This window comes from Pectinophora gossypiella, chromosome 10 (assembly GCF_024362695.1).
Source record: "Pectinophora gossypiella chromosome 10, ilPecGoss1.1, whole genome shotgun sequence".
Lineage (NCBI taxonomy): Eukaryota > Metazoa > Arthropoda > Insecta > Lepidoptera > Gelechiidae > Pectinophora > Pectinophora gossypiella.
This window is the reverse complement of record NC_065413.1, coordinates 444,991-469,079: the sequence shown is the minus strand read 5'-3', so window position 1 is coordinate 469,079 and position 24,089 is coordinate 444,991. Positions and strand designations below refer to the sequence as shown.

The 24,089-nt window shown below is 36.8% G+C and overlaps 1 protein-coding gene across 1 annotated transcript in view; it reads right to left on the bottom strand.

Annotated features, from left to right (window-relative positions):
• LOC126370190 (cadherin-89D) overlaps positions 1-24,089 on the bottom strand; it is a 90,760-nt gene that overhangs the window by 48,716 nt on the left and 17,955 nt on the right. Inside the window, exon 3 of the mRNA XM_050014947.1 lies at positions 2,458-2,557. Within this exon, the coding sequence (XP_049870904.1) occupies positions 2,458-2,557 (100 nt within the window). The remainder of the gene's footprint in view (positions 1-2,457; positions 2,558-24,089) is intronic.

The window sequence follows — 24,089 nt, the reverse complement described above, 5'->3', positions numbered from 1 at the left end:
GGAGAAGTCTCCAACTGGTGGATTGTTGTCGGTTTGATGGCGTTTCATTCTCCTGCTCGCCAGTGTGTCAAACCAGGTGTGATCATGAGTGTCGCGTCCATCGAGCACACGCTTCCTCCACAGGTCTCGATCGTCGGCGAGCTCCTCCCATGCCTCGTGGTAAATTCCAAATGAGCTCATGTCTCTTTTGACGCAATCTTTAAATCGAAGCACCGGTCTTCCGACATCTCTCTTACCGTGTGCTATTGCGCCAAGTAAAACACGACGTGGTAGACGGGAAGGTTTCATTCGGAACACGTGCCCCAGCCACTTCAAGCGCCTCTGTTTTAACAGAGCCGTGAAAACTAAATGTTCAAAATTTATTTGCAAAGTAAATATAAAAACAGTGGTCGTGGGTAATTTATTTTTTGCGAAAAGGCAACACAGGGTGAGATGACGTCAGCTGGGCTAACCTTGAAATGTTAGCTGTCACTTTTGAGCATACCTGGTTTTCTTACACCATGCTTGGACTAATGTACTAGGAACATGCTATGTAGGTACCGGATTAATAGCCTCATTAATACTTCGCACGGAGTGAAACCCTCAAGAACAAAACGATCTTCTTGTCAATTGCGAAAAATAATGCTCTAAGTGAATTTAAATGGTCCAAAACTCAATGCGCTTCCCACGGACTTTGTATGGTAAATCCTACTTTAAGGACACAGATGACCACGATAAATATACGCTTAAAACAAGAAACAATAATCTTTAAGCTGTTCGTGTTAAGAGTGTTTGAGAATGCAAGGTTAGATGTGTAAAGGAATCGACATGATAGTATTATTCTAATGTTAATCTGTTTGTTTGATGTGTGATTGTTGGTGTCCAAAGATAGCTGTAATGAACCGTTTGATAAGTGCCAGCCTATCACCCAAGTAGATAGTTCTATCATGTTAAAAATTACATGATTTAGCCGATATACGGAATGAAAACCAGCTGAATGCATATTATTTTCCTTTACTTCCAGAAAAAACATATTATTGTCTTCCAGAAAAGACTTAGCCGTAAGGACCGCTTCAAAGGTCCACAGGGTCCACACAATATCAGCGTCGTGGTTCAAGCCGCGACTTGTGCTGAGTGAGGCCCTTTTATCTCAGGACGTCCACCACCACCTTATGATCATTTCGACAAACATCAGTCTTGTTTTTTTTTTGTAATTGTTTATGATGAAAGGAAATTGGATATGATGTTATTGTCTTTTTTATGTATGTGGCGCCCTTCTATAATAAACTATTTCTTATCTATTCTATAAGGTTAAAAAAGGTCACACAAAAGTGGTGTAGAAAGCGTAAGGTTCATTTTTTTTGTAATTCGAGTCTGTATACGCGAAGCAACGCAGATTCATACAATCTCTCATGTTCAGTGAGTATGCTTCTGTATCGCTTATACGCGTGGAGACCCTTAATCTACAAGTGTAAAGTTGACACAAGAGGTCAAGTTAGAATGGCGATGGGATCAGCAATTGAAAGTAGGCCGGTTTTGTAAGAGCCCCATTATGCGCGACATAGATGTATGGTGTCCAGTAATCTGTACATCTTATTGTCTACCGACTGATAGAAGTTAAGCTGTTAGCCACGAGGATATCTGTGACTTGGGTTTTTTTACGTCGATAGAAGCTGTGTTTGTCAAACACACTTGACACGATCAAGCGCTGTTTGATAAACCCGTACTAAACATCAACGCAAATTTTGACAAACACGTTTGATAATTTATCGGGCACTTAAAATGGATATGAATCATTTGAAAGGTGGGTAGTTTCGAATTGGCGCCATATTGGCTCATACACGGTGCTACAGAAGACAATTTAAAAAATCGGTTTTGGTGATTTTTCTACATTTTTGGGTTAATTATGTACTATTGTGTGTGTGTGTGTGTGTGTGTGTGTTAAGTGAGATAAAAATTAGACAGCCAAACTTATGTGATTAGTGCGATATCGGACACAAACTGTGCTATGGGACTAAAATATGATTGTAAATCATAACAGCAGGCCAACATCGGTCAAGGTAAGCGGTAATCTCTTATTTTTTTATAGTAAGTAAATTACTATGCTAGAAAAATAATTCGATCATAAAAAACGGGGGTAAAAGTCTTATATCCTGCCTTCGGTTTTTCGGAAAACGAAATATACAGTTCGACCAGGAATCTTTTCACGAAAGTCGGGTGTTTATTTTGAGAGGCAACTTTTAATTTTTGAGATATTTACCTAAACCTAAAATTTCACACTTTGACATTTATTGACTATGAATGCCTCGTCTTTGATACCCTGGTACTCCTGGCCTAGCCTGGTGTCCGTTTCGCTCGCACGCACGGGGTAGTTCCGGGGTTGATACCCGCGATGGAGCAGCATGGTGTAGCATACTCTATACCCCCTCCGGTTGAGGTTGTGTAGTGCCCGTGGCGTAAACAATGAGAAGTACTGACCTGGGATGTACCTCGACCCTGAGCACCTCATCTCCAACTTCCAGGTTCTCTGGTATCCTCACAAACTTGAGGTACTCGCCCACCGGGTAGAAATTACAACCTGCAACAATGCGAAAAACTGGATTAGAAAAACAGTATAAAAATGTAACAAACCTAACAGTCAGTGCCCTATCGAAAGTGACACTCGTATGTTGACATAATTAGAGGTATTTGGCGGCTGAATAGTAAATCTGACACGACGGTTGGTGAGGTCAACCATTGATCTTACAACCCGCACGAGATTAAAAGGGCAATTTTAACTAAGTTACACGAAGACCCCTACATACAGGGTGTTAGTGATATCACGTCGTAACGAAAAATTTTGAGGGATGATTCAGACCATGATTCTGAGTTGATATCTAGTGGAAGTGGGATATTAACGTACAGTCAGAGGCATGGTCTCAATCATTCCCATCAGTATTCTTTATGATGTCACTAACACCCTGTATTCTATTGCTGACCAGATTAATTAAGAAAACTATTTTTTCTACAGCAGCACGATGGAGCAACCGACGAGAGGTGCCGAGCAGAGGAACATTATGTACCTAAGCAGTTTATGGTGAGTGCGTGTTCCATACAATACGAGTATCCATGAATGAATCCTATGCGAATAAATGATTTGATTTGATTTGATATACTATTGAAGTTTATTGCACCACAACAGATTTATTATCTTTAAGCTTTATAACCTGTGAAAGTTCACGTCAATGACATCTTTAAAACAAAAGACAAATGTAACATTATCTGCTCACATCCCTTAGTCACGCTTCGTACAGATGAGTTCGCGTGTGACTGTCACGTCACATCACGTCATCGACAAACGCTTTAAGGTGAACGCGCACTGGTTGACGCGCAGCAGGCGCCGCGCACTCATATTATCGCATTTTATTAATCTTTCTATGAAAGCGTATGCAACGTCGCGCACTTAAATATCCGCGCCGCAAGACCCGCATTTTGCCACAAAATACGATGATTTCGGCGCGTGCGGCTCCTGCGGAACATCTAGGTGCGCGTACGCCTTTAGTTGATATGCTCATATTCTACACATTTTTATCATTATGAACACACTGGTCAGTGACTGGTGGTGGTTAATTTTAAACACTGGTGATAAAATTGTAACAACATCTTATTGCACTGTTTTCTGGCAAATAAGCTATTCTGTTCTATGAACCGGAGATTCACACCCATCTAGGCACTTTCAAGTTGATGTCTTAAAATGTGTACCTAGTGCGAGCCATCAGCGCTCCACATTAGTTCGGTCAAGTAGGTAATACCACCGGAACCAAATATGCAAAAAGTCACGTACCTATATAAAAGGGAAAAAAATCTAGTTGCGTTTGGTTAAAAATTATAAAAAATTTTTTTTTTTTTGATAATTTACATTTCAATTTTATATTTTTTACTGGGATTTCTAAACACCAAGAATATAAATTATCAAATATCATCTCAATAAGTCACACAGATAAACATAAAAAGTAGTCATTAAATAACCCGCTCCTCACTGTTCCCGGAACAAAGGTGCCCATAACACCTTGGTGCCCATAAGGCCCTTTTATCTCAGGACGTCCACCACCACCTTATGATCATTTCGACAAACATCCGTCTTGCTTTTTTGTAATTATTTAGTGGAAATTGTTGTCTTTTTTTGTGTGTGGCGGCCTTTTATATTAAACTATTTCTATTCTATTCTAACACTAGCCGCATTACCGCGCTGAATGGCAATGGCCAGCCCCTTTGCCCCAGTAACGAGATTGCTGGAATTTTACATACTAGTACATACCTCTGTCTACCCCTTTTAGGGATACAGGCGTGATGCCATGTTGTTATGTTATGTAATTTTTTACTTTCCTTTTTTAATTTACCTAATCATTGTAATCAGTATAATGATTGTATTAATATTGATCGAACAATAAACCATTATCTCGCATACAAAAACCGCCAGCCTTTATATGCCTATGTGAAACAATGAGGTGAAAAATTCACTCATATTAATATACCTACCTAGTTTGTCCATGAGTTGGTAGCTAGCCAAATTGTTCGCTACACACAGACCGACCGAATGCACAAATTATTACACCCAATATCGAAAGTACGTTGATGAGTTTCTTTGGTCCATATTCATGCACAAAAAACATGTATGAATTTTTAGGGTTCTGATTCTCAAAATGAAAAACGAAACCCTTATAGGGTCACTTTCTTGTCCGACTATCTCTCTGCCCGTCTGTCTGTTAAGACTTGTCTTTACATCCAAACTCCAAGCAAAGAATATCAAATAAAAAACCGTCCCAAACTTTAAGAACAAACAAGAACGTTACTTTCCTGTGGTATTCATAATTATTCGCAAAACGTCAATACATACTCCCTAGTCCTTCTGCTTGGATACTTGCGCGTACGCCGCTGTTCGACGCTTCAGTGGCTGCGGTTTTTCGTGTCGTGGTGAATAAATCTACGTTGTATTAGTCGGTTGAGAGGTTGTTAACCTCTGAAGGTTTTTTTTAAAAGTGTTGTTAAACATAAAATGTGTAGAAAAAGAAAAATGATTTCTGTTAATATTTTTTTTTTCAAAAGACATACACACACTTACAATAAATATAAAAAATATACATTTTAGGTTACACTAAGTTTCCGACCATGTAGGTAATGCCTTCATTATGTCACACTACCCGATTCATAAATATGGGCCCGATAAATCACGTGTCAGTATGAAATGTAATCCGATATCATAGCCCCGGTCACCTGATGTGTTATTACACTGCAAACACACACACACACACACAGGTTGTGACATGTAAACCCACCCGGACTTACGAGCGGCATAAGAGGCACCTGCGCGCCTTTACAAGGTTACAGCAACGGGCTGCGCGCCGCTACGAGGACACTGCGACGATCTCCGCGGAACAGCTGACAACGCCCTTTTTCTATTATTCTCTTAAAACCAATAATTACCAATATTTAGAGTCCGCTGATCGTTTTCTTACAACACCAGAGTAGATAACCCTTCTAAGTGATAGGGCTCTAGTTTCCAAAACACACTTTCTGCCACTTGATAGTATATCTACAGTAGATAAACACATCATCGTCACAAAGAAATATACATTAAAAATTAAAAAAAACGCCCGACCAAAAAAAAGTACTCAATTATTATGACAAAAGTTTAAAAATGCTAAACCCTATAAAAAGAAAAAATAACTTATCCCACATATGCTTGCAAGCAAACTGAGCGTGTAACATTCCTATCACACTTAACAAACGTGATGACCTTGAAGACCTGAACCGATTTCCACCAAACATAGCTAAGAACACTCTCGACTGATATACCTTTCATACAAAAAAAAACCGCATTAAAATCGGATCATCCGTTTGGGAGCTACGATGCCACACACACACACACACAGACACATTAAACTTATAACACCCTGTCGATTTTTGCGTCGGGGGTTAAAATAATATTGTGAACTAAAACACCCTATATTATTTACCAAGAACATTGATAAGTATAGCAGTGTGTATAACGTTATATCAATTGCAAAACCCTCAAGTTCTCACCAGTGGACGTTATTCAATCTATAGCCATTCTGTTGTCAGATTAGAAGGAGAAAATATATCAGCCCAGACCGATTGGCACACACTGTTTATTATAGTCTTGTTTTAAGTATTTTATTTTTCGATTAAATTAATTTATTTGGGAAGAACCTACACCAGATGCTAACAATAATAGGGATTTAAGATTGAGTATTTCTATAGCATTGAGGCGAGGCCTGTGCCCAGCAGTGGGTCGTATATAGGCTGTTTATATGTTATTATAGGTTATAGGGAATGGCGATTACTCCACCGACAAGAGCGCAGCTCTTAAGTAAAGAGAGAGAGAGAGATATATATATAGACTATAGGTATAATATTAATGTACTTACCTACCTAAAGGAAAAATTGAAAAAATGTGCAGGTAAGGCATTCCACACGGTTTTAAAATCTTACAAAGATATATCACTGATGAACTTTAATCTAGAAAGTGCGATAAAAGCAAGTCACATTTTTAGTTCAAAATAAACTTGTTTTATTTTTTTACTTATATTAAAGTCAAACACTAGCTGAGTTTTGAAAGAAAAGAAGAAAAATCTTTCTTGGTAGTCATACTGATAAATAAAATAAATGAATCGTTTTTATTAGAGGTAAAAAAATACAATACTTAATTTTAAAACAAAAATAGAAGTAGAAGGTATAGAAATAAACATGTTTTTGTTCACAATTGACAAAACTAAACAAACAAAACAGTGAAATCAATCATCACATTTCCTAACATTAATCCGATCGCTTTTTATGCGCCTGAGTTGAAAGAAACTTGTCGCATGAGTAGTTTGGTACAATAGCAATACTTCATTTACTACGATTTTACTTCACCATTTCAGTAAGCCGTTTAATTTGAATTAGTATCAGATGTTTTTATTGGGAGTTTTTCAAAATAATTTGAAGCTACGCTTTTGCCGTAAATCGTAGCTTTTCATTGGACAGAGATCGCTTAATTGGTTTTATTTTCTGCCGACCAAAACAATCTTGCCTTTGTCATTCTTCATTTTTATTCAATTTCTTTGCTGGACCACTGGATGTAAGAACAGAATGCGTTCAGCTGCATGTTATACCGAACATGTTGAATTGCGTAAAATGTAACATATTATTATAATTATCATCATCATCAGCCCATTAACGTCCCCACTGCTGGGGCACGGGCCTTCCCTATGGATGGATAGGGAGATCGGGCCTTAAACCATCACGCGGGCCCAGTGCGGATTGATGGTTATTAACGACTGCTAATGCAGCCGGGACCAACGGCTTAACGTGCCTTCCGAAGCACGGAGGAGCTCGAGATGATTTTTTTTTGTGGTCACCCATCCTATGACCGGCCTTTGCGAATGTTGCTTAACTTTAGCAATCGCAGACCGAGCGCGTTTACCGTTACGCCACCGAGCTCCTCCTCGCTATTATAATTATAATTATCTACAATACATTAAGGTTGAACCTTCTAGCAAACGCAGATGGTGGTTTTTAATAATGCTTGTTGATGTATTTATTTCAAACATAATCATTTTTATCAATACAAGAAGTATGTCAGGATCGAAGCAAATGGAATTCCATAGTCTTGTTTTTCCGGTGAGAAATAAGCGTGTATGTGTATGTATGTTTGTCAATACAAAGTGTGTCTCATTTAATATTTAGGCATTTTAAAATATTTTATATGAAAAATACGCTGTGATTGAAGCGAAACCATAAGAAACAGTGTCGATTGTTTGTTTACTAAAACCTTCAAAAATGAATGTAAAAATTAACGGCCTCTTGGTCCAGTAGTTTAGCGTTAGGCTCACAATCCGGAGGTCCCGGGTTCGAATTCCGGTGGGGAAAATCTCACAAAAAATACTTTGTGATCCCTAGTTTGGTTAGGACACCACAGGCTGATCACCTGATTGCCCGAAAGTAAGATGATCCGTGCTTCGGAAGGCACGTTAAGCCGTTGGTCCCGGTTACTACTTACTGATATAGGTAAGTAGTCGTTATATGCGTCATGTCAGGGGCCCTTGGCGGCTCAGTAATAACCCTGACACCAGGGACAGGAGCCGCACCCAGACAACCCACACGAGAGAAGAATGTAAAATTTTGTCTGCGTACTCTAAACTAAAATTTAAATATAGATAGACTATTGATATCATTCCGCTTTTCTCTCAATACAATTCCACAGCAATGTGATACGCTTCACTTTCATTCGACAGATACAATTACCTCTACAAACAAACAAACATAGATATAGGTGTACAATATACAAGTGAGTGAACGAAAGTGAGTGAAGTAATTAATGAAACAGGTTTCAGTTGATGGCTTTCGTATGTCGGCTGCAGTTGTCCACTTGAGATTTAAACCAAGATAAAATACAATACAATGCAAATACACTTTATTGCACCAAAATAAAAAAGAAAATAAAAGATAACAACACAAACAAACAATATTACAAATAAGATTTCAATTGAGAATTTTGTTAATTGTTGCAGTAACCTAGTTTTTACACGTACCTTCTTGTTGACAAATATAATAAAAAAATCATTGTCTTTAATAGGTTAACCACATATTTTAGAAATAAAACACAAATTATACATAATAATTGTAAATTAAATTTGAATTGTTTTGTTTTTATAAACTTTTCTTTCGGAAAAAGTAAAAAAGCGTATACATAATTTATTTTTCCATTAATACAAAGCGCCATCTGCCCCGGCTAGCTATTTACTTTAGTCGATAAAACCTAGATAATAATTATCATGGCATAAAACCGCGTCGTCAATTTTACAGAAAGTAACAATATCCAAACTAATTGAAAAACAAACCAGTGAAAGTGCTTTCAACCTGGCAATGAACTGTGAACAATTCCACGAATGCCAGATCGAGTAGCTAATATTTGGAATAGCTACTATGTTTTTTTTTTTGGAGCGATTAAAAACATAGAATACGTTGGGCTGCTTATCATCTTGGAAATGTCGTAAAAACCGACACAATGTCGTCGCGGAGTCCTTTCTAACATGCATAATGCGTCTACCGTCGCCCAGGCACATCATCCGGCCTCTCCTTCAGTCGTATCGGTTTTCCGTTCCAGTGAATCAAGGAAGAGTAAGACGAGTGTGTGCGCCTGCGTTTTGCGCGAACGTCTGCGCACCTTAATATATCCTGCGTACCTGACCGCTTCCGTTTCTGGATCAATGGACGACCAACATAGTCTATGGGAATAGGTGTTGGCGGTGTCATCTTATTATTATACGTAAATTATGTAAAATATATCTGTTTGCGCGCTACACTGCAGTCTGTATATTTATCTTCTATCGAAAGTCCTCTGGAGGACATCGCTTATAAAGAGATAAGGCCGCCTTTGCCCACTTTTAGTATTAAGATTTTCCGTGTACATAGCTGACATATATAGGTGATGGACTGGTCATTTGTCACCTACGGTTCGTCATAGTATCCATTTTAACATAACATAAAATCACGCCAATATCCCTGAGGTGGCAAAGGTGTATGGTACAGGCTGTTAGTGACATTGTAACGAAAACTTTGAGGGATGATTCAGGCTATGATCGTGAGTAATCATAATTTTATAATTTATCTTTGACCTAGTAAACTACTCAAGTAGCTATACCACCTACTTAGGTATATCTGAAATAAATGATTTCTATTTCTATCTATAAAACATAATTTAGCTTAAAAAATCATACTATGAAACATGCCTTAAAACGTCAAAGTATGAAAGATTGCCCTCGGCGCGACAAATCATATTGCAGAAGCGATGGCAAATGTCCCCTACTACCGCTATGTTGCCCAACTGTGCGCCTGAGTGGAAAATGATGGCGATGATTTGATGATTGTCCCGTGAAATCAGCATTACTGGCATATGCCGGTTTGCACAAACCTTAAATAAACTTTAATAAACTTAAATAAACGAGTTTTGTGAGGTCATTGATAAGGGTAAGCGCTAATCGCAGAAGAAACATACAAAAAGATAACTGCATGCTCTATACCCGTTTTGGGGTGGTCACCAGAAATGGGCTGGTTTTCCCTTCACAGGTAAAGTCTTTGTGGGCTTGAATCCCCTGATTGTATCAAAAAGTAAGATAATTCCGTGCTTTAGAGGGCACGTCTAACCGTTGGTCCCGGCTATTAGCTGTAAAAATACCTCCACCAACCCGAAGTGGAGCAGCGTGGTGGAGTATGCTCCATATCCCCTCCTGTGCCCAGCAGTTGGATGTATATATACTGTTTATGTTAAATATGACATAAAATGACATGCCAATCACATATTCGATTCGATTGTCATAATAGTTTTCTACTTGGCTAACCCCTTGGTTTATTCACGTTACCTACTTGTTCTTCTATTACTATTCACTACTTGGTCAAGTAGGACAACATGCATTTACCATTTACGAAAAACTTTGTTTTCGTGCGAGTACGCACGCCGAAATAATTAGCACGACAGGAAACGGGCCTTCAGTCACGACGTGGTTTATTCGAATCATCATCATCATCAACCCATTAACGTCCCCACTGCTGGGGCACGGGCCTTCCCTATGGATGGATAGGGAGATCGGGCTTTAAACCATCACGCGGGCCCAGTGCGGATTGATGGTTATTAACGACTACTAATGCAGCCGGGACCAACGGCTTAACGTGCCTTCCGAAGCACGGAGGAGCTCGAGATGAAAACTTTTTTTTTTGTGGTCACCCATCCTATGACCGGCCTTTGCGAAAGTTGCTTAACTTCAACAATCACAGACCGAGCGCGTTTACCGCTGCGTCGCCGAGCTCCTCAATTAGTTTATTCGAATATCACATTCTTATTAAAGGTCTTCTGCAGGGCTAACATGCGCTCTTCTATCGTATGGGTTGTGAGGTGGAGTACCAACCTTATCAACCCTGGTGTCAGGGTTACTATTGAGCTGCCAAAGGCCCGGATAAGTCATGTAACGACTACTTATTTACATCAGTAAGTAGGTAGTAACCGACAGCTTGACGTGCTTTCCGAAGCATGGTCCATTTTACTTTCGGACAATCAGGTGCTCATACACAACGGTGACATGCGCAAAGTTATAAAATTATCGACCGAATCAATAAATTTTGTCGAAATCGATAAGTTTATTTTTTCCCTAACACGCGTGGCACGTGATTTTGTTCGTATTTTGACAGAACGACTTGACTTATTTTTGGGTTCACATATTAGCACTAATTGATAAGACGACATAATTATATCGTCAGAATCGATAAAATTACCGTGACAAAAATGTATTATGTTGTGCATGTCAGCCCTTCTGACCATACAAACATGAACTCACACATGTAATGCCCAACAGGGTAAGTAACGCTACAAGTGGTGAGAATACACCTAGCATCTTTTGTTATAAATTAAAATGGATAGCATATTCGACACTGTTGCAAGTGCCATGATCACGGGATGACTGATGAGATTGGAGTAATTGGATTGGTTTGGAAAATTATGGATCTACCTACTCCTCTCCAATCTCATCAGTCATCCCGTGATCATGGCACTTGCAACAGTGTCGAAATATCGGGAGTGTCATATCCCCATTTAAACGCGGTAAGAACCCGTTATTATGTGCTTTAATTAAAATAAATACAATTAAATAATAACCTCCTTTTTATGAAGTCGGTTAAAAATACTTGCTTCACACAAGTTATTTTTAGATTTACTTACCTCGAATCGCATTCACCACTTGGCTGAATATACGTGAATAAACAGATACAAATTGAGGTTATACACAAGTGTGTATTGAACAAAATTTAAAAAAAAAATTCGCTCGTGGCATTGAAATCGGCGGAAGGTCGTAATGGGGTCAGGTATTAACAATTTTACTCGCGGACATGCGGAAAGAAATGAAAGTAAAATGAATTTGCAAGTTCTCACGGGCAGGTGTTACGGGCTAATACTCGTACTTATTATGAACAGATTTAAAACATAATGTTTATTTATTTAGCTTGGTTCTGTGCTGTGAGTGATAAAACAAAAAATGCGTTCGACTGTTTTTTTTTATTAATTTATAAGTACTTACTATCAAAATATTGATAGGTACATATAAATTATTCCAGGCGTATAGTGTCTATCGAAGATTTAAAAAATACTTTTACAATAACTGACAGAAATAAATAATTACAATCTCAATACAAAACTCGATATTTGTGTCAAATTAGGTAGATACATTACCATTAATTAAATTCTGAACATAACATCATTATTCTATTATATTTTATTGAGCTGATTATTATCATCACTATTTTAAGAACCACGCACTTATCGGTGTAGCATTCTTTATGCTTTTTTTAGGGAAAAAAATAGGTTAGTGGTATCCCTCTTGCCTTCCGCCCCGCAGTACTCAAATATCGCAATCAAAAATTGCGAATCAAAATAAAATATTGCGAGTGGGATGGTGCCCAGTCTATTTCAAAGCCGTACTAGGACTCCTGTTCTTCGCCTCTGAATAGTACTGACAGTTACTGCTGCCCTCTGTCAGGTTCCAGGCCTGATTATGCTATAATATTGTATGGCTGAGCTTATCGCGGGTTATTACGGCATAACTGCCATGTTCTACGTATAAGTCAAATGTCTACAAAAGACTACGAATTACAATCACCCAAAGTAATCCCACAAAATAATAGCGAATTATATAATGGCTAAACCATCACGCTAATCCATTATGGCAATTTGAACAAAGAAAGAGAATGTAAAAACTTAATCAGAAGCAATCTTAGCGACCAATCTTGACGGGTAGAGTGACTAGCTAGAGACGTCTAGGAGAAAATAGCATTAAATAATACTAGTTACTTGCGGTCAATATCATAATATCAAATTGTTACTAACAATCACTGAAAATTACTATATTTGAATTCCTAGTATTAGATAAAGTTAGTTTGCAAACATTTCAGTTTAAGCATAATGACGAATGCTTATTGACATTATGGAATGCAATCTCGGTCTCGAAATCTCGTCAAAATTTTCGGGATCTTCTTTTTCTATCGTGTGGGCTGTGACTGATATTTCCAATCCCGCGGGATCTCGAATTTGTGATCTCAAGTTGGAATTGCATTTCCTAATTGACATGTTGAATGGAAAGCTATTTAAAAATTAGATAGATTATCACATTGGATTTATCATGCTGGTTACTTATATATTTATTTTAATTTTAGTTAAAATAACTTACTAACCTTAAACTTAGTTTATGAGTAAGCTTATTTATTCCTTCTCACTTTTCTAACATTTTTTTAGCATGAGTTTAATTTCTGATTAATAAATAAAAGTACATAAATATCAGAAAGAAGAAGATTAATTATTTGAATAGTTGGCAGTAGACTTCTTTTTTTACAATAATATCCAAAACTGAATGGTTTTGAAAGTTTTGCGTTTTCTTCGACGAATACTGCAGTATCCTCTAAAAGTATGTATTTAAAAACCAGTTACCTATTTAAAAAAACATACAATTATGCTTCACGGATCATTTGAGACTATCCCATCCCTATAATAGAGCGAAGTTCTCATAGCCTGCACTACTCTACCACAGTCGTGTTGATAGCGATAAAATACCGTAAGTGATGGGACAAGCGACTAGCGGCGCGTCTGCAGGGTGTTGCTAGAAAATCAATAATTGCTCGTAAACAATTAGGAGTCATGGACTCGTTTCTCTCGTGCTTCCCATTTTGTGATCATCGGGTTGTTGATTTACACGTTTTTGCAAAAGTAGGTGTGTAAAATCTTTACTTATCATGTAAAGTAGCAAAAAGTCCACCTACCTATAGAAAAAATCGCATGCAATTTAGGTACCAATCGCAAATCTTAATATTTTATGCCTAAATCATAAGCATTATTTTCTTTACACAAATACGTACAAATTTCCGAAAATCACCCTGTATACAGCTTAAGAGACAATAGAGCCTGATCGCAGGTTATCTGAAGCTACCGTTCGATAAGAATTTAATACACTTATCTTTCTTCGCGGTCGATTAAGGTGCTTGTAATTAAGTCATTTGTTTCTTCTCTTCTAGAGAAAATTGTTGTCTTTGTTAGTTTGTAGATTTGTAAAAAAGCTCTGTCGTTTAACGGTTTGTTGCTTTGTTCGTTCCGTATTTAGATAAATAGACATACATAACTGACGCGGATTATTATCCTTTCGGGCAGAGCCAGTTTTTTTTTTGTTATTACAGAGCTAGAAGTTTCCAGAAGATTTTAAAGTTTGATATTTTCAGGGATACAAATGTGATGCCATGTTATTTTTTATGTGAATAATTGTGTATCTCCAAACTCGATAGGGAGGCGGCGTGACAAATTGTATTTGTAATTCTGTATTAAATCCTGACCTTTTACACTCGCCACTTAAGACCGCGACTAGGCGTTACCTAACTCTGAGAAAATAGCAGTCTACCCTGATTGGTATCATGACAATGAATTGCGGGACCTTCACGGATCAATGCCACTTACTGACTCCGGCCCTGCAATCTTATGAAATAAAAGCTCAGGAATTACTGGGCTAGATCTAGGTCGGTAACGGAGGCTTTCAAGCCTGCTTTCTCTGTGCTTTATGGCTTGTTGAGGTTTGTTAGGAGATTGAAAGATTACTTATAATAAGAAAGAGGACGTTAAGTATTCTAATTATACGTTATTTTCATTCTCATAAACGTTACCCCAAAGTAGAAAAAATATAGGCGTGTCCATATGTCAAAAGTAACAAAATATTGTGACAAATAAAAATCATCATAAGTACTAAAATACATACATAAACTCACGACTATTTCCCACCGGGGTAAGCAGAGACTATGGCATTCCATTTGCTACGATCGTGCCACACTTCTCTTGCTTCCTCCACATTCATCAATCGCTTCATACACGCACGCCGGTTCAGAGTAGATCGTACTAAACCTTTTCTAAGGACATCTCCAATTTGGCCAATGGACGTCCTTCTAATTCTTCTTCTGCTTTATCATTAACCTTCGCTTTATATATCGCTTCCGTAATCCTATTATACTTCATCCGTTCTACTAAAATAAATCATTATAATTACATAAATAACATAAGTTCACGACTGTAGTCCTATTGGGGTAGTCAGAGGTACGATAAAGTAATAAATTAACTGGTTGCATTTAAGACCTCCTGCTTACATGTCGTTTCTCTAATAGACCAAAAACACCTACGAAAACATAAATTTAATAATTATGACCGAATCAATGACCGAGCTCATCGCTAATATAGAACCTAATGATAGTGTACCATAATTAACATAACAAATAATTTATGGCACACACAGGAAATATAAAAATACAAAACAGAATACGTAGAAATGGAAAGAGTACAATAGGCGGCCTTACTGCTAAGTATTAATATCTTCCGTGCAGCCTTAAAAAAATCTATAACAGATAATTATGAAATGAGTTAAATAACTATCAACAAATTAATAAAAGTTATGGCGAACTTTTCAAAATCCTATTTGAATATGGAAATGTTATGACATAATTCCCATAATTTCCAACAAGGTACCAAAACGAAAAAAATAAATATCAAGTTTTCTAAAATATAATAAACAAATTAAAAAGCTATAATTTGATAGGAAAGCGTTGCGCTGTCGAGAGCGCGTGCGCCGACGAATAAGTTGAAAGTTCACCTTTTATGCAATATTTAAACGGTATATTAATAATTGTAGTTGTTTATGGAAACTAACTTACAAATTATCAGTATGGCTTACTCTTATATGTTACGGTACTTTCAACGTGATAAACTTTACTCTGCTAATAAATATCCTTCCAGCAGTATTCGGCCATGGCGTCAAGTTTCCAATGTAGGAGCGCCTAAGATGCGCTCACTCTGTTAATGACATTGCGTTATACAAAAGGTGGGTTGACGTCGACATAGACCGCCATCTCATCACTCATAAGAATCGTGCTGTAGCCTATGTGGTCTAGTGGTTGAAAGTTGGGCTCCGGAGGTCCCGGGTTCGAACCCCGGTGGGGACATATCATAAAAATCACCTTGTGATCCCTAGTTTGGTTAGGATATTACAAGCTATTTGAAGCTGATAGTTTTTATTTTGTGATATGTGACGTCACTCGAAGCTCAATCATGGCCGCCCATGTTTTGGGTCTTGTACACAGATAAAAATCGCATTCTTATTTTTGAAAAATAAAATATTTTAAAATGATCTTCATAAAAAAATTTAGTTAAATGATAAACTACCGAGCTCCTCGGCGAGAGGAGCTCGGTGGCACAGCGGTAAACGCGCTCGGTCTGCGATTGTTGAAGTTAAGCAACTTTCGCAAAGGCCGGTCATAGACCACAAAAAAAAAGTTTTCATCTCGAGCTTCTCCGTGCTTCGGAAGGCACGTTAAGCCATTGGTCCCGGCTGCATTAGCAGTCGTCAATAACTATCAATCCGCACTGGGCCCGCGTGGTGGTTTAAGACCCGATCTCCCTATCCATCCATAGGGAAGGCCCGTGCCCCAGCAGTGGGGACGTTAATGGGCTGGTGAAAAAAAAAAAATAAATAAAAAAAAAACAAAATTTATTCGCTCTAGAGTGGTACAAAAGATCTTAAATATAAAATATATATCTCATATATCTTATATATTTTTCTTGTTTTGTGTGATGATGATAAACTACCATATCCGACATTTTCATATTTTATTGTTACAAATCTCAGGTAGCCAATAGTACATTAAATGTATGTATTGATATGAATCGAGAATCGAGCAGGTTTCCATAAGGTCGTCATGTCAATGGTGGGTGAGAGTTATCTAAAGATAGGGTTAGTAAGAGTTTTCTCTGTAATGCGTCTCCCAGTCGTAAAGAAAGTTCTCAGCTATAAACGTCTATCTCTGATTCTATTATGCTCTCAGCTTTATAATAAAATATCGCTTTGGAATAAGATAATAAATGTCACTCAACAGGATTGTATCAGCGTGGACTCAGAAGTATATGAATATGCACGCATAAATGCTCTTTGATTGTACGTAAAATGACACCTATTTCAAATTGGGGTAGGTAGAGACCACGGAATTCTACTTACAACGATCCTGACACCTCATTTTCGCTTTTGTCTCTTTCATCAAAATGTTCATGTATGCTCGCCCGTTTTGATTATATTTGGTGTGGCCTTTTGAAACATCTATATTCGAAACACTCTCAAATACATTCATTAAAATATAATAATATTTTATTTATTTATTCAGAAAAAAAAGGTACAATTTTTACAAAATCAGCATTACATTTTTAGTGTAAGTTTACAATTTTTACTGAGTTTACGTTTTTCAGAGGCAATATCTATGATTCTTACACTAGGCAAAGCCTGTATCGTAAGAATCATGTTCAATACGTTTATTAACAACAGTACATACTATCTAAGGCTCCGTTTAGGACAAAAAATGGAGAACTACTAAAAACGTTAAATATAAGTTTAATTACATTTGAATTTGGAACATTAAAAATTATAAACCTTGTAATAACCACTCTAAAATTGCTTATAGGTGTTTATATTTATTAAAAAAAAGTCGTATTTGCTATTTTCCTTATAATCCTTACGAAACATAAACATCCGAGGTATTATTTTTTAATGAGAAGCGTACTTTCAGTAAGAAAACCAAAACATTATTTATATTAAATAATGAACACATTGCATTTCGTTGTTATGCCTGTCACATGCATGCTAACTTGTTTTCGAATTTATGTGTGGAACTTAAATGATTATTATGCTGACCTGTGAAGGAAAACAACGTGAAGAAACCTACATACCCGAGAATCACACTTCGAAGGTACGTGACCTAACCCGTTTTGGGCTGGTTTTCGGGTTGAAAAGTGAGAGCGTCTGTCAAAACGGGACCTGTCAAATCTTTAGGTTAAGTAAGCGGACTCCGTGCAAGCGGCATAGCGATGATGACATATTTAATATTTATTTATTTATTTATTCAATTCACAATATAAGCTTACAGCTAACGCCAAAGCACTTATATGTTAGCCAAAAAGGTAGGTACTTATTATATTTACATTTTAATACTGCTTTCGATTCTTAATTTATCATTAAGGAACAAGACAGTAAATTTCCGAAACACAGATTCACTATTTTGAAATGGTTCTCTATTTTTACGCATAAATTTTAATGTAATAATTTACCATGGCATAATGTTACTTGTCCTATTATTAGTTACGCATAGTATTAATTTGTCATAACTTTTTAAGCATAATTTTGAAACTCATAACTACTTTAAGCATAATAATTAATGACAATAATGATATATGAGCATAATTATTATAAGCATAAAAACTATACTCCGAAAAAGAAAAGTTTTGGCACAACTTTGAACATTTTCGAAACTTACTTTTTCCTGGCTGCATTTGGTTCATGATTGTGACTTTTTATATTTTTTGACTCTACTTCATGCTGTTGGTCATCATTCAGCATACTTTTCGTGTGTAAGATAAACATGCTGGCGGCGTAGGGGTGGCCCAAGGGCCACCCCCGCCGCACCCTAACCTACTGTTATGCCTTGAAAAAATTATGACAAAACACTATTATTCTAAAAAAGAATTATGGATACCTATTTATATGCGAATCAAATTTATACCAACAAATATTAGTCCAAAAATAAGTTATACCTGACAAACCAGTATTCTTAGATGTTATTATGGGAAAGTACTATTATGCTTAAAAACGTTATGCGAACAGGATTATGATAATTAAAATTATGACAAAACCATTTATGCATTTTAAGATAATCCCTTTTGAAATATGTTGGCATGCGACTGGTGTGCGAACATTTCATTCAACAAGGAAATATTGTCTGCTAGTACTATTATGTACTCTGTGTTATTGCTTAGGAACATATAATTATTTTTACTCTATGTACTTTCCAAGCTTCGTTTTTTTTGCATTGATTTTTTTGCATTTGCGCACTTACTTTTACATACGCAAATGTCAAACTGCAATATTGCTTTCTGAGATGAATTGCTTCAAAATGGCCATTTTAACCCCCCTGGCGCCTTATCATGGGGCTGATCTATTTGTTTTTTTTTTTACGTTTCTTGTTGTAGATTTGTTGTATATTGCAATAACTTACTGGCCGGAAGCAAGGCGGAGTGCCCGTTTTATACGAAGTATTAATTACATTCCGGAACCATTAAGGGTTTTAGAGTCATTAACCTTGCCTTTTCTCCAAATGACATAAGCTTGGTATTCCATATTCAGAGGTTGTGGAGAAAGATCGAAAGTGGTTTTTGAGTCGTGATGTTCAACGGCCACTGATTAACAACTATAATTCACGCAGTTTAAAGATTTATATGCAAATATACTCTCGCTTTCAATGGCGTGGCTAAGCGGCGATATTGTGGGTTCATAACTATATATAGGTTGTTAGTGATATCGTAATTAATATTTAGGTGGATGATTCAGACCATTGAAGGAAAAATTGAAGGGAAGAGAGGAGGGGGTAGACCTAGGAGAACATTCATGAAACAAATAAAAGAAAATGTGCAGGTCGTGTCGTATCAGGAGGTGAAGGATTTGGCGGGAAGAAGAGAGGAATGGCGATTACTCCACCGACAAAAGCGCAGCTCTTAAATAAAGAGAGAGAGATTCAGACCATGATTCTGAGTTAATATCAAGCGGAATTTTCTGTCGCAAAATTCATGTTTTTTTCTTATTTTTTAAAATTATTTTCAATTTTATTCTTTTGCGATGGAAAATTCCACTTGATATTAATTGAGAATCATGGTCTGAGTCATCCCTTAAAGTTTTCGTTACGATGTCACAACCTGTATTAAAAGCGAAAAATCACTCACTCACTTACTGACTGACTCACTCATCAGGACATTTCAGAAACTATAAGTGCAGGAGTTCTCTACTAAGTTCGTCGTTTTGGAGAAGTGTAAGGCTGTTTTTCCTCCGAATATGTGCGAGGCTGCGTAGTGAGGAATGTGTTTGCTAAAAACCAATAAAATCTCTTCTTCATCCTAACCTCCCTCAGCGCACATCCTATGAATCAATTCTATTGCTTCCTAACAAACACATCCGGCCTTTCGTTAAAATATCCTGAATGATTGCCTAGGCATTCCTCTTTCTATATTATGGAAGCTTTTCATTTCCACTTTCTTTCAATACTGCAATTTAACCTTTAATACCCTCCCCTTCTAACACTTCTCAATCACCATACAATTAACTTCCTAACTAATTCTTACACATTTCCGCAACAGTTTTGCACTACGAATGCGGAAGTGTTATCCCATTTTTTCCACCGACATAATGATTGGGAGGCGATGGTGCGTTCCCACTGCGCCGTGCTCACACACATCTTCCCGGGTTTTTGCTAAGGTCGTCGACTGCGCACGAGTCGCGGGATAGACGAGGGGGTGCTCGTGGTCTATGGAGTTCAGTATTCCTTGTTTGCGTATTATGATTACAAATTTTAATACTACATCTACTCTTACCACTAGGTACCACCTTTAATGTTTTTTTTTAGTTGCAAGTAGTAATCTGGAGTTCCATCAGTAAAAAGACGCATAACATATAAGGAGGCCGGTCATAGGATGGGTGACCACAAAAAAAAGTTTTCATCTCGAGCTCCTCCGTGCTTCGGAAGGCACGTTAAGCATTGGTCCCGGCTGCATTAGCGGTCGTTAATAACCACCAATCCGCACTGGGCCCGCGTGGTGGTTTAAGACCCGATCTCCCTATCCATCCATAGGGAAGGCCCGTGCCCCAGCAGTGGGGACGTTAATGGGCTGGTGATGAATGTCAAGTGGAATTTAAAAAAAATAACATGAGTTTTGCGATGGAAAATTCCACTTGATATTAAATACAGAATCACAGTTTGAATCCCTCTTAGTATCACTAACATCCTATATTTATGTTACGATACTCTAAGCTAGTACTTGACACAATAAGTAAAATTTTTAAGGTCTTAAAATTCACTTACCGCTCTACGTAATTTACGTTGCTCACCTAAGCCCATCATTACCGCCAATGTACAGTAAAGTACGATAGTTTAGCCTTACAGGTGCAACTCCTGCGCATGATGGGGTACATATGGCACCACAAGTTGTACTTACTGTGGAAATAAACAATCCCAAAGATATGTAATCATTTTTGTACGAATCTATCGATAATCCATAAGTACGAGTGATGATGGTAGACTACAAGCGACAATAGTTTTTTTTTTAAACAAAATCATAATGCTGTTAGATGAAAATATTTTGGTTTAGTGTACAAAGGGAATCTTCAAAGGTTTGGGTCGCGTACTAGGTTCAAGATATATTATGAAATTCTGTTTACGAAATGAAGACATATCTAGAACGAACGACGAACATTTTCTTTTTTTTATTGAAGTCACTTATTTAAGAATTTTAATCAATAAAAACGTGAGTACCTAATTATAATAGGTCCGACAATTTATTACATTTTCTATGACATCACAATGTGCTTTTTAATACAATTTCCTTAGTAATTTCGTGTTGTGACGTTTAGTAAAAAGTAAGTGATTTGACTAGTTGGGAAGTAGCCTATTCGTGGCGGATTTTGCTAACTGACATACCTGTCATTCTTTGCTAAAGTAATTTGTCTTATTGACAATTGTAAAAGGTGCAAATCAGTTTCGCCAAAAAGCGCAGATACGTCAGTTAGCGATATCTACGACAAATTATTGTAGGTACCTATACTTTATAAAGTAGTCATGTGACCCCAATAATACTGAAAGTAAACCTTATAGGATATTTAGTAACCAGTAATACCACGGTTTACGAATTACGCATTTTAAATAGGCTCAGAGTCTGTCGTAAGAAAGTTGATTTTATGTAGTAACACGAGAAACCGTTGATTTAAATAAGGATCACTTGCGAAATGTAGATAAGACGGTGATTGAGATAGTAATTACTAAAGCGAGTGTTTTCTAAATGACGTCATAAATCAACTTGTCAAAGATACCAACATCTAAAAATAAAAGTAATAAAATTAGTTTTGCATCTTGACGTCATCTGTCGAAAACTAGTTGGAGTTAACGAACTCACGACAAAGAAAGTACATAAGTAACTGAATACATTATACAGGGTGGTACTGACATTGTAACCAATAGGTACTGAAGTGGATGATCCTGACAATGATTCTGAGTTAATACCAAGTGGAATTTTCCATCGCAAAAGTATAGAATTAAAAATAATTAAAAAAATATACACAAAAATAACATGAATTTTGCGACGAAAATTCCACTCGAAATAACTCAGAATAATGAGCTAAATCATCCCCTCAGTATTCGTTATGATGTCACTTACACCCCGTACAAGTACGTACAGGTAGCTATACAAGTACTTATGGGTCTTAGTGAAACCGTAACGAATATTGAAGGATGATTCAGACCATGATTCTAAGTTGATATCAAATGGAATTTCCTGGCAGAAAAGTCATGATTTTAGTGTTATTATTTTTAATTATTTTCAGTTCCATACTTTTGCGACGGAAAGAATAATGGTCTGAATCACCCCTCAAAGTTTTAGTTACGATGTCACTACCACAAGTAAGTATGTAAAGAAAACTTTATTAATAGAAAATGTCATGCCTCCGATCATTTAGTAAACATTTGAGATTTTACAATTGATACCTTCAAAGCAACATTTTGACATGGACTAATTTGCAAACAAACCGAACTATGAAGATGTCACAACTGTACTATTTCACAATGAAGGGCTTCTGTCATCAGCTGTAACTAAATTATGCTATTTAGATTGACATGTCGAAATAAATTGTGCAATGTTTACTATAGATCTTTAAAGATTATCTATGATTTTACGATTTTGGAAAAATCTCATAATAATGATGACACTGGCGAGAAGTGGGTGTATATACTATACACATCTGCCTACCCATTAGAGAATACAGGCGTGATGCCATGCTATGTTGTGCTCATTCTTAAATAACTAAGAGAAAAGTTGTATGTAGAGTTGTGACTGTGAAAATCTCCATTTGCTCTCAATGAAATATTTGCTTCGTTTCGTAACACTATTAATAACTATCCACCTACTAGAAGCATATTATATTACTAAAAATAAATCGAGTCACATTTATCATCAATGCAAAGTATGTTATAAAGTAAACCACGTCCTTGACTCAACGTGGAACCTTCATGTGACGTATTCTTCCGATGCCTCCCATGGATTTCTCCAAGCTTAACAAATTAATTAGAAGAAGAAAAGACTGCGTGTCATCGCCATTACGGCATAGACTGTGAAAAAGTGGGCTAAACACCACCAACACTACTCAAACACGAACCAGACGACTTTGAACCTAAAGCTAAAGTGAATACAGACGTTTGTAATGGTAATATAATGGTAGTTAAAAGTGCAAAACCCGGTCGTGAGACACATCTCTCTCGCGTCTAGTTCGCGAACAATACCAAAGAAATGTCTGCAGATGATTCAGGTGACTTTATTCCGATTTCTTTAAGTACATTGTATGTTTGTTTGTGGCTTCCGACTGCAACAGCGATATAATTTTCGTCTTATGGTCTATTGTGTTTTGATAAATTTGCCGACTTGTAACCTAATTCACAGTTCTTGGTTTTAATTTAGTAAGAGTCAGGTTCCAAGTTTTATTAGAGCTATTTAATGTTTCAGTCAATTTGTTTACTTATGTAAGTGTAGTTTACTTATTTCTTGCATTTTTTGAACAGATTTAATTTAATAACCAAGATAACCAAGAATACAATTTCTTAAACTTTTCAGTAAGTACCTAGTATGCTTTTTAGAAATAATAAGCTTTTTAAATTTCGTTTAATTCTAAACAAAATTGCAAAAAATAACAACACAATAAACATGCGTGACCAAAATATGTACCCCACATACATTAAAAGTAAGGTTTATAGACAGTTTATAAATATAATACACGTATAAAGAAGAATGGAAGACGTTGCATCGACATGAAGCTAAGCTTAATAATGATAATGAATGAAGCAAGATTTACAAATTAGCAGCAGTAATGAGGTAAAAATAGTTATTGTTAAATCTCGTGTGACTAATAACGAGGTAACAGTTGTTAATCAGT